General features: G+C 37.5%; 1 protein-coding gene across 1 annotated transcript; it reads right to left on the reverse strand.

Annotated features, from left to right (window-relative positions):
* Positions 1-207: 207 nt before the first annotated feature.
* On the reverse strand, positions 208-10,184 carry LOC106925763 (tryptophan 5-hydroxylase 1-like). The gene is made up of 8 exons (XM_088004021.1): positions 10,084-10,184; positions 9,894-9,961; positions 9,560-9,756; positions 6,433-6,568; positions 6,219-6,345; positions 5,992-6,087; positions 5,705-5,842; positions 208-2,739 (listed from the first exon to the last, which is right to left on the reverse strand). The coding sequence occupies exons 1-8, from the start codon at positions 10,114-10,116 to the stop codon at positions 2,569-2,571; spliced, it is 966 nt and encodes a 321-aa protein (XP_087860147.1). The 5' UTR covers positions 10,117-10,184; the 3' UTR covers positions 208-2,568.
* Between the last annotated feature and the right edge of the window lie 344 nt (positions 10,185-10,528).

A 10,528-nucleotide genomic window follows, 5' to 3' on the forward strand; every position in this document is an offset into this window, starting at 1 on the left:
CTTCAGTGAAACAGCTTTTGTAAAACAGAGAGCTGCCTTTAGTTTAGTTAAATACGGCCCAGGAAAACCTTGTATCTCATTATGTATCTGTAATAACTGCTTGCATTGCACTAATAAAGTATGGAGCTAAGCTCAGTGTTTTCTATGAACAATCATCAATAACCTGGGCATGACGGATGAATGGAGTAATCATTCATAATTAGACAATTGCATTATAATCTGTGCATTTAATTTTTTTTTTACACAAAATAAATATAATTGCATGACATTCAGATTTCATTTCCAATTTTTACCCATTATATATGTCAATTAAATTATTCAGTCCATGTAGTCGTATTTTCTAAAAGATTTTCTGAAGTAATAACGCTGTGTTGTGTTTACAGTCAGAGCACATGCTAAGCTAATGTAGCAATGTTTTAATTATTGTGACCAATACTGAAGTCCAATTAGATGCAAAAGGATGAAGAGTGCAACAGCTTTGTGATGTGATTAATTCCATTATTAAAGGGATTTCTTGGATTCTGAATTAAACTGTAGCAGTTATTTTGTGCTGCTTGTAAACCAATCAAACTCCTACTGAAACAAGAAGAAAGCTAAAAGCCCATCTGCTAAAAACCACAGAGCCCAAAAGGAGGTCTGGTTGAACTTTTTGTCATGGCTTTTGCTATGACAAAAAGACATGCATTCTCCAAGCAGGAGCCGGTTGGAGATTTTTCCTGCAATAGTTGAATTAAATGATCCAGATGTTAATTGGCATTATCCTGTTGAACACAGACACAAAGCGATCTTATAGCAGCATCACGTGATTGGATGAGGGAGTACCGTTCAGAAAGAGTCCTCCCGAGAGAGTCTCTGCTGGGTCCAATCAAGGGCCTGAGTGTTCTGTCATGGTTTCGCTATGCTTTTGGCCCACATGCAGAACACTCCCAGGAGGCAGTTGAAAAAGGTTACATTTATTGAATAATCAATGAACAATGAATGTGCATCTTTGTCCGGGAGCCTGGTGAATGAGAACACTGGAAGAGGAATGGTAAGTAACAGTCACTGATGATAAACATGTTATTGACTGGAGCTCTTACTGGTGGAGAGGAGTCTGCCAGGAGGGGGGGGGGGGAGTAATTGGGTTCCAGGGTTCGAGTTCTTGGATGGGCGTTGAGCCAGAGTTGTGCAATACTGGGAGCCGTGGATCTGTGGATCTGTGGAACGGTCTGGTGGAGGTTGCTGGGTGGTAATACCATTGGAGGGCGGACAGGTCAAGCAGCACAGGCTTGGAGGAAGAGGAGATGTTGCCAATCATGGGATTTGAACCAGAGATCTTCTCAGAGAGTCTTGAGAACACAAGAAGAAACAGGGAGCAGAATCCAGAACATCGCAGAGAACACCTTTAAATGAGATCATAGGGTTCATTTAAAAAAATCCAAAAAGCTCAGGGAACACAGAGAGAACAAACACTGGGCAGTTTAGAGTACCATGTATTGCTAACATTTAGTCACCAGAGAACTGGCAACTGGCTCCTCTTAAGCTCTGGCTGACGAAGCAGATGACTTGCAGGTGTGAGTAATTAGCTCCTCAGGTCCACCATCCAGGGAGCAGAAACCTCCTGGCTCCCTCTGGTGGACGCCTGTAGGATCTGAATGAAACATCCACACAGAACCCATAGCCCAGCTTCCGAACACTTTTTAGGAAGGTCATGAACCTTTTTGTCCCTGTTTAATATTTAATGCTACCAAATAAACTTAGCTAAGCTAACCTAGCTAAAACAACAGCTTCTTAAGCCATAATGGAAGGATGTGATCTCTATTTAATCATATTCCAAACTGTAACAAAAATGAGAGAAGTTAGCGACCGACTACATAAAACTATGTTTCTAGATAAATTAGGAACAAGTGCAAGTTATGCGGTCTTCAAGTCAGCGCTTTAATCTGAGAATGACATCAAGTCCAACTTAATTGCGATTCCATTTCCAAGGAATCCTCTACTAGTAGCAATGCAGGTGGTGAGCAATGAATTTTCTTCTATTTTTTTTTTTTATCTTAAACACTGCAGCAACATGCTCACTAAATTAGGGTTGTTTGCATTTTGTGCATATTTTCAATGCAGCCATTTTGAATTTCAGGATTAGAAACCTCCTATTTTCCAACTTTCCCACTGGATTTTTTATGCCACAGGTCTGTTTTGAAAAGTTTTTCAACTTTTTCCCATTAATTTTTAACTTGAACTTCAAAATTGTTACTTGAACTTCTAAAGTAGCACATTTTATAACAACAAACTGATTTAAAGTCCTGCTTCACTGTTTCAAACTGTTGGTCCTTAGGGTGGCACTTGAAAACCTTCTGTGTAGCAGAAGGCTTACAAGCTCAACAGTCAAATTTCTTCATTGTGAAACTACAGACACATGCAGAATGTATCAAGTTATGATATAATGCAGCTCATATCATAACTTAATAAAACATCAATGGACTATTTTAGCATATGCAGCATCATGTCCACAAGCAAAAAAAGAGACAGAGCACAATCAATAATCACATTTAAATAGTTTGCAGACTTCTATTTTGCGATTTTGACTCTTCAGTCTCTCTGGAGTTTGCCGAGACGACGCAAGGCATCTTCAACAATGTCCAGCTCATGTCGGATGTCTTTCACCATGTTGTTGATGTTGGAGGTGTCCCTCAGAACGTCCACACTCTGTGTGTAGGGGTTGTAGTTCACTGTGAATGGACGCTTAAGGGTTTTGGCAAACTCCCTGCAGGGAAAGCACAGCGGTTTATTATCAGCCAGGTTGAGATTCAGATGTAATTTGGAACAGAAAGGAAAACATGAAAGATTTGAACTGTATCATTTCTTTAATAAGTTAATCAGACCTGGTTGCCTTTTGACCATTGTAAAACTCATCTCAGAAATATCCTAGCATCTAATAAAAATGCCACTTCAGAAATGTTATGCCTGGATCAGACAGTTCTTATAATAGAAGTCTGTTTGTTTTTTGCTGGTTAGGCCAAGATGGTTCATGGTGTGTAACAGTGACCTTCTGCTGGTCAAGGGAGCAGTACAGTACAGCCAGAGCTGACTTTACAGGTAAACCTGATCAGAAGTGTGCAGGCCACAGAAATTATCACAAAAGTTTTCCTCCAAAAGTTTTTATGTGTTTCTCTTAACCAAAAGACAAACCTCTGCAGTGCTGGTAGACTAAAGAAACCAGCTCAACAGATCATCCACTGAGGTTTAGTTCACAACAAACCTTTCAGGCTATTAAAAAGACAAAGATAGCCATAAAATATTTATTAGTCATTCAAGGCTATAGTTCACAGACTATAATTTGCAAACATCAACTTTTATCACAATCAAGCGCACCTTTCAATGATGCTGTCAGGTTTTCCAGTTTCAGGTTGTCTGTATTTTCTGGTGGCTGTTTCTAAGTACAGCTCAACAAGCGCCCCCTGGTGACCACACTTTGAGCAGCCCCTGGTCTAGGCCCAGTGTGCATATCCACACCCATATTCCCTCCCACGAGGAACTCCCACGTTGACCAAGCTTATTCACAGAAATCTCACATGTGTTTACAGATAAGCATTTATTCTTTTGATGAAAGAGAAAAAACAGGCACCACATTTCATTGTGCCAAATCCAGAGCTGATAACTTTCTAGTTATCAGCTCTAGAAGACAATAGAGCTCTCTCTGATGTAAAGAGGTCAGTTGAGCTTTATTGGCATCTCTCTTAATTGATCTTGTGGTTTAGTTGTTGCAGCAGCTGCAGCAGCTTGGAGTCAGTCTGAGGCTGAGCTCCAGGTCTCTCCTGCCTCATGGCTCACTCAGCAGCAATGAGAGTTCAACCATTTCCAATTCTTAAAACATAAACATTTATCACCCAATGTGTTCTTCAGTGGCGAAATGAAACTTCTGATCATTCAAACAGTGTAATCAGGTCTGTGTGAAGAACAGATATGTTGTTATTAGCGGTGTGCCTATTATCCGGCCAGCTGATAATTCAGCCCTGATTTTCTTAAGTTTGGTAGATCAGTGATCTTCCATGTGAAATCAATCTTATCCACTGATCTTCCTCAGCAAAGGTCTAAAAATCAGCCACTGTCCTCTTCTGCTCTGAGGTTTGACTGACAGACCGACCCACCAGGTCATGTCTGCACATTTGCAGTTAACAATAATGACCCCACTGTTGCTAACTCAGCAACTTTCCTGCTATATTTAACAACATTTCAGATACAAAAATAAATCATTACAATACATTTTGGCCAGAATTGTAATGGTCAAGTCAGGCTTTTTTAGGCTCGGTAATCGGCGGTCGCTCAGAAAACTGCAAGCCATGCAGTCCTAATTGTAATCAAATAGTGACCCTGTCTATCAGTCCTAGATCAGGACTCTCATTTCATATGAAACCATGGTGATTTTTCATGTTGATTTAATGAGAAGAAATCCTGTGATAGCTCTCAGATTGTACATGCTCTCAGGTCTGTGCGGCCTAGCAGTGAAAAATTAAGATGTGTGATTGAATTACTGGTTTATAAGGTAAAGATTCTGTTTATCAGCACAGTATTTCAGATGATATGTTTACTTATGTAATCATTTTATTCAGGCTTTTGCCTCACACTTCACAGGGACTGACTGCATATATGTTTCTTAATTTGAATATTATTGAAGAATTCATCTTTCTGGCACCCAGGAGATTTTGCAAAAAAAACCTCCGAATGGCTTAGATAAAGGTTGAAAACATTCACATTACTTTTAATTACGACTTCACAGTTTAAAAGTTACATAAAAGCCAAACAGATGCACAATGACAAATGACACTTTTTTTAAGTGGCAAGCGCTATTATTCCAAACATTTAGCAAAATATAACAAACAAGACTGAAATATTTAGGGTTTTTAAGCTAAAAGTTTATGAATACATGTATACTTTTCTGTAGGAATCAGTTTGGGTGTTAAGGACTGTAAGAATGAATTTTTCTGGGGCGACCCTGGAAGGTAAAACAGGTGATTCATGTATGTTTGTACACGAATCATCTGGAGAAAACTGAAAATAAAACTTTAGTTTCTGAAACAGGAAATATTTTCTGACAGCTGTAAGCAAATGAACCAGGAATTTGTTAAGAAGCTGCAGCTGCAGTTAAAACAACATGAATGTAAACCACTGGTGTCTTTGTGTTTGTTAGCTGGTTATTTTTTGTTAAGCTTGAAATATATCCTGTGACTATGATAACCTTTGTTTATGGAGATATAGTGTGCCTTGAGCAAAACTGCAGAAAGAGTTTATAGATGAGACAGTTTTCTAAGGAGAGTTATGACTGAACAACAGACATATTTTATCTGGTTTATATGTGAAGTAGTCGAGGGAAATGATAAAGATGATTCCTTTTTAACACACACACACACACACACACACACACACACACACACACACACACACACACACACACACACATATATATATATGGTTATCTCTGATCAATCAAAGAGCAACCAACTGCCTTCAGAAATAGTAATAATGAAATGAAATGAAATTAATACATTTATTTGGGTCCTGAATCAACACCACTAACATGTCAGTTCAGAACAGGTGGATAAAAAAAGCCCAAAAGAACTTCCAGTTGTAATTACTGCTAAATATAAAACACAAGGCACACTCTGATATATTTATTTGTTTTAAAAAAGTGTTTTCCTTCTACCTTGGTATGCTAGTATCCCTTTACTTGCCTCATTTTGTTCTTAGCTTCTTCAAAACTTTCAGCCACAAAGTAAACATCTTGGAATGTGGTTATCATGCATTCCTGGTTGCAGGTTACCACGGGATCAAACGGACGGATGTTGGCCTCCCCAGACAGAGCATGCTGAGACCAGACAGATTCTTTATCAGGTCAGAAATCTAAACCCACACTTCATGTACTAACTGTACAGAAATATTTGCTAGGAATATTTAATCAGGAAAATATTATTTTTGAAATGTTGAGCCAATGCAGCATCTGCTTTTAAAAGTCACCTTGAGTTCACTAGCGGAGGAGAGGAGTCCAGCTCCATAGGCTCTCAGGCCTCCATCCTGCTTACACAGGCCAAACTCCACTGTGAAGAAATAACACTACAACACCAGAGAACAGAACATGCAAATAAATGTAAAATTGCACTAAAATGGGTAGAACATCTGTACAAGTCCTTAAAGTCACAAGATATGGGCTGGAAAAGGGCTAGAAACACAGTTTGTATTCTCACTGTGGCAAGTTTCTGCACGTCTTCATCTGAGGCGCCAAGTGATGCTAAACCAAGCTCCTGGGAGAACTGAGCGAAGCTGGGTTCTGCCAGCAGAGGAACATGACCCAACACCTCATGGCATGTGTCGCTGTATGAAACACGGATCAACAAACATTTTGTACCACAACAGATGAGATAGGAGTTAAAAACTCATTATGTGTATGTGTGTACTCACGGTTCAGGTGTGTACAAAGGCTCTGAGCCATGACGGACATACTGAGTGCAGTGGAACACCCTGAAAGCGAGCCCTGCTAGGAAATCTCTTGGAGAGAGGTAGCCTGCTACCGGCCGGATGCTGAAACCTGAGCGCTCTGTTTGCACCGTACACACAAATACACAGAAATAAACAGAAATACACAGAAAAAGACAGAAACACAAACCAGTGATTCTTGAGAATAGGGACAAAATGGGTTTTAATTTTCCCATATTTTTTTTTTATTATTTCTCAACCTTATGTATGCAAATATGACAAATAATGTTTAGAAAATATGAAGATGCTAAGGTACAGGCTCCCAGTTGCGAATTTTTAAAAAAAAATTACATTTTTAATCGACCTGACCCAAAACTTTGTCATCACCATCTGACAAAAATAAATCTAAAATGATTTTTAAAATACCCCATTAGTGATATTTTTACTCAATTTACAGACAAATGCTTCTCAAGAAATAAAATAAATATTATTTAAAACAAAAAACAAGAAAAAGTCCATCTGATGGAGTTGACAGTGCATGACGGAGTTGACACAGAACTGAAGGTGGTGACAAACTAGTGAGTAAAATGAAAAACTTGGTACATGTGAAGTAATGCAATTCATGTAAAATATATTAAAATGAATTAGTTGCACAATTAAGTGAGATTTGACAACAATTTCACTGAAAGAGTCAGAAAAACTCTGACGGAGTTGACATCTGACGGAGTTGACGAAATGCCAAACTACCTCAATTTATATGACGTTATTCTGAAGGAGGCCATATTGTAGCTCGTCAGGTCCATGAAATCTTTACAGTTTACCAAAATTAAGCTTTTATTTCGCAAAATTTCATCAAAGTTTTGTAAATTGTCAGTTATGGAGTTGACACATCATGGTTGTGACAAACAACTTAGGAATAAATCAGAAGAAAAAACTAAAGAATAACTTAAGCTAACCGGAGCTAACTAGCCCTCCTAGCAAAGGAAGAGAAAAGACAACGTCATGGGGTCCTCAGAAGTTCTGGTGCCCCCCAATAATACCTGATTTTTTTTACATTCTTTTCATTTCTGACGGTGTTGACAAAAACTAAGGACAAATTTCAACGGAGTTGGAAAATATCTAAAAATTATTTTTAATTCAATTTATCGATACTTTTATAATTATTTATATGACTACTTATACTTAATTGTCATAATATATAATTTTAGTATTTCTTTAATTGTTTTAAACTATAAGAATGTGTTGAGTTCTGCTCCTGGACAAGGGCTTTTACAGGCATCATCCACCGACTACAATGTTTAAAATAAAAAAATATTCAGCAAAAAAAAGAAAAATATACATTGTTGTGCTCACATGACCCAGGGTAGTTTAGTTAGATATTTGAAAAAAATATATTTTGTGTATATTTTATTCAAATTTCATGCTTTATCCATAGGACCTGTTTTGTCCCTATTCTCAAGAATCACTGAAACACTTACTAAATACAGGAGGAGATGAAAAACAGAAGAGAACTTGCAAGTTCATATAAGAAAACAAATAGGAAAACATTGTTAAAAACATTGTTTTAGTTAATTAATACTGTATGCTACATTTGGTAGTTACTTTTAGTGGTATGTACTTATAAAATATTCAGACAAATTCAGTGTGATTTGTCTGAACCACAGACACAATCATTTAAACTGAATGAGCTTTCAGTTTAAAGTTCTCTTCAGGGTTAATTTCCTCAAAACTTGCCTGTCACAACTCTGTCACTGAATTGTGACTAATGTCATCATGCACCCTCCTGTAATTTAACACTTGTTCATTACTCACTCGTTTTGGCAGAACTATTTTGATATCATGTTGAAGCTACTTCCACACCCTCCCGCCCATGTCGCCATATTTGACCTCCCAGTTGACTGTAAGCGGTTCACTGCTAATCACTTAGATATTTCAGCATCTACAGTACTTCCTTACTGGCAGGGCGCCATCTTCTTTTTCACTGGAAATCAACTAAAGCGCCCTCTAGCAGTCAGTGGCTTATTGACACCATGTCTCTTTAAAACTAGAGAAGATTAGATATTCAGTGAAAGGCAACTCAGATGAATTCTGGTGCCCTTCGTTGACATTCTTTCACTCTCTTCAGTCTCTGCTCCCTGATTGAGTAATGACTCCCTATCCTCACTTTTTTTTCTTTATATGTTTTATTTTATTTTATTATTTATCTTTTATCTTTTCACTTTATGTATACATATTTTATCTCGCTCAGATATGTAAAAAAAAAAAAAAAAAAAAAAAAAAAAAATATATATATATATATATATATATATATATATATATATATATATATATATATATATATATATATATGGAGAGAGAGAGAGAGAGAGAGAGACTGTATGCCTTTTTCAGTGTTATACCCAGTATGCCTTTTGTGCTAGTTTTCTATCTTTTTCTGTCACAGATACAACATACAACTCTGAAAAAAAATAAGAGACCGCTTTAAATGATCAGTTTTTCTGATTTTTGTTTTTATAGGTATATGTCTGAGTCAAATGAACATTGTTCTTTTATTCTATGAACTACTGACATGTCTCTGAAATTCCATGCAAAAATGTATTTATTTGTAGAAAATGAGAAATGGTCAAAATCATAAAAAAGTTGCAATGCTTTCAGACCTTAAATAATGCAAAGAAAACAAGTCCATATTCATTTAGAAACAACAATACTAATGATTTAACTCAGGAAAAGGTCAGAAATCAATATTTGGTGGAATAATCATCCAGAGCTGCATGTTGTGATGTACACTGTATAATTAGTACTGACTCCTGTTATAATACCCATTTTCTCCTTTCAAAAAAATTTTGCTATGTCCTGACAGAATAATACGAGACAGATGATCTGTGATAAAGTTTGAGCTCCTGAGTCTCCTCCCTGTGGATCTACTGCCATGGCTTCAATGCAGCTCTTTGATAGTGCTGACCTTTGCAGTATTTTTATAACCTGTTAGGTATCATCTCCAGCCTAGTGGGTTTCAACTCTAACTCTTACACTTTGAGAAAAAAGTAAAAGAAATCACTTTATTTATCTTGGTACCTTGGTTTTGCATCCCTGGCACAGCTTTAACACTCACCCATGAGGAAGCGTGACACATCCTCCAACTGAGGGATGTTGTTCTCACTGTATTTACAGTATCTGGTCAGCAGAGGAAGATTCTTCAGATACTCCTTGCAGGCATGGCTGGGATACAGCTTGTTAAGCTCCTGAAACACCACGCCCCAGGTCTGCACCTCCTCTGCCGTGTAGTTGATTCGAGGAATCTGATCACCACTGTTGCATATAATCAGGCATGACAGATTAAAAACACACATTTTAATATACAGACATTTTCCAATATGATGTCTCATTTGTTTTATTCAACTACTCACTATCAATGATCCAGGAAACCAAAAGAAAATGTCACTTACTGTTTGAAGTTCATAGCCAAATCAGCAAAATACTTCCTCCGTTTACGGTAAATTTGGTCTTTAAATCCCTGTAATAACAATGTTGCTGTGTCTGAATTTGTTTTTCTAAAGAAAACCAGTAATTTATCTGTTTTCATGGTTTGGACGACAGACAGAAAATTAGGAAAAACAACACAGAGAGTACACGTACCGGGTGATCTGCATCTAATTCAGAGCCGTACATTAAAACCCTGTTGGCGCACAGATCCAAATCTGAAATCTTTGTGGGAAACCAGGGAACATATTCCAAACCTGATGGAAAATCGGGAATTTACTGCATGTTATTTACATGCTCATATTTAATTCTGACCATGTCTTACCATCATGTAGTAAAGAAGAGTTTCCAGAGGGAGTCATTTCCACTATTTCGGTGTGTGTCCTCAGCAGCTCGGTCAGCTCCTTCAGTTGTTCATGCTCTGAATCACAGTTTATGAAGATCTCAAAGTCTGAATCTCTCCGTTTGGACTTGCGAGACTCAATATGAACCAGATGGACGTGTTTTTCCTGCAACAACAAGGTCAGAGCGCTTGGAAAATTGTGCTAAATAATGAAGTCATTTTTATTTAATGTAATTTATTTATTTCGAACATGATAGC

The sequence above is a fragment of the Poecilia mexicana genome, unplaced genomic scaffold (genome assembly GCF_051168715.1).
Source record: "Poecilia mexicana isolate PSO_F unplaced genomic scaffold, ASM5116871v1 scaffold_3, whole genome shotgun sequence".
Taxonomy (NCBI): Eukaryota; Metazoa; Chordata; class Actinopteri; order Cyprinodontiformes; family Poeciliidae; genus Poecilia; species Poecilia mexicana.

What these genes read in the sequence shown, in the direction of transcription:
- LOC106925763 (XM_088004021.1), bottom strand. Translation starts at nt 10,116, where the DNA reads ATGTACGGCTCTGAATTAGATGCAGATCACCCG. An exon ending in AATTAGATGCAGATCACCCG is followed by an intron (nt 9,962 to 10,083) that starts GTACGTGTACTC and finishes TTGTTATTACAG; the next exon opens with GGATTTAAAGACCAAATTTA. An exon ending in CTAAGAACAAAATGAGGCAA is followed by an intron (nt 2,740 to 5,704) that starts GTAAAGGGATAC and finishes CCCTGCAGGGAG; the next exon opens with TTTGCCAAAACCCTTAAGCG.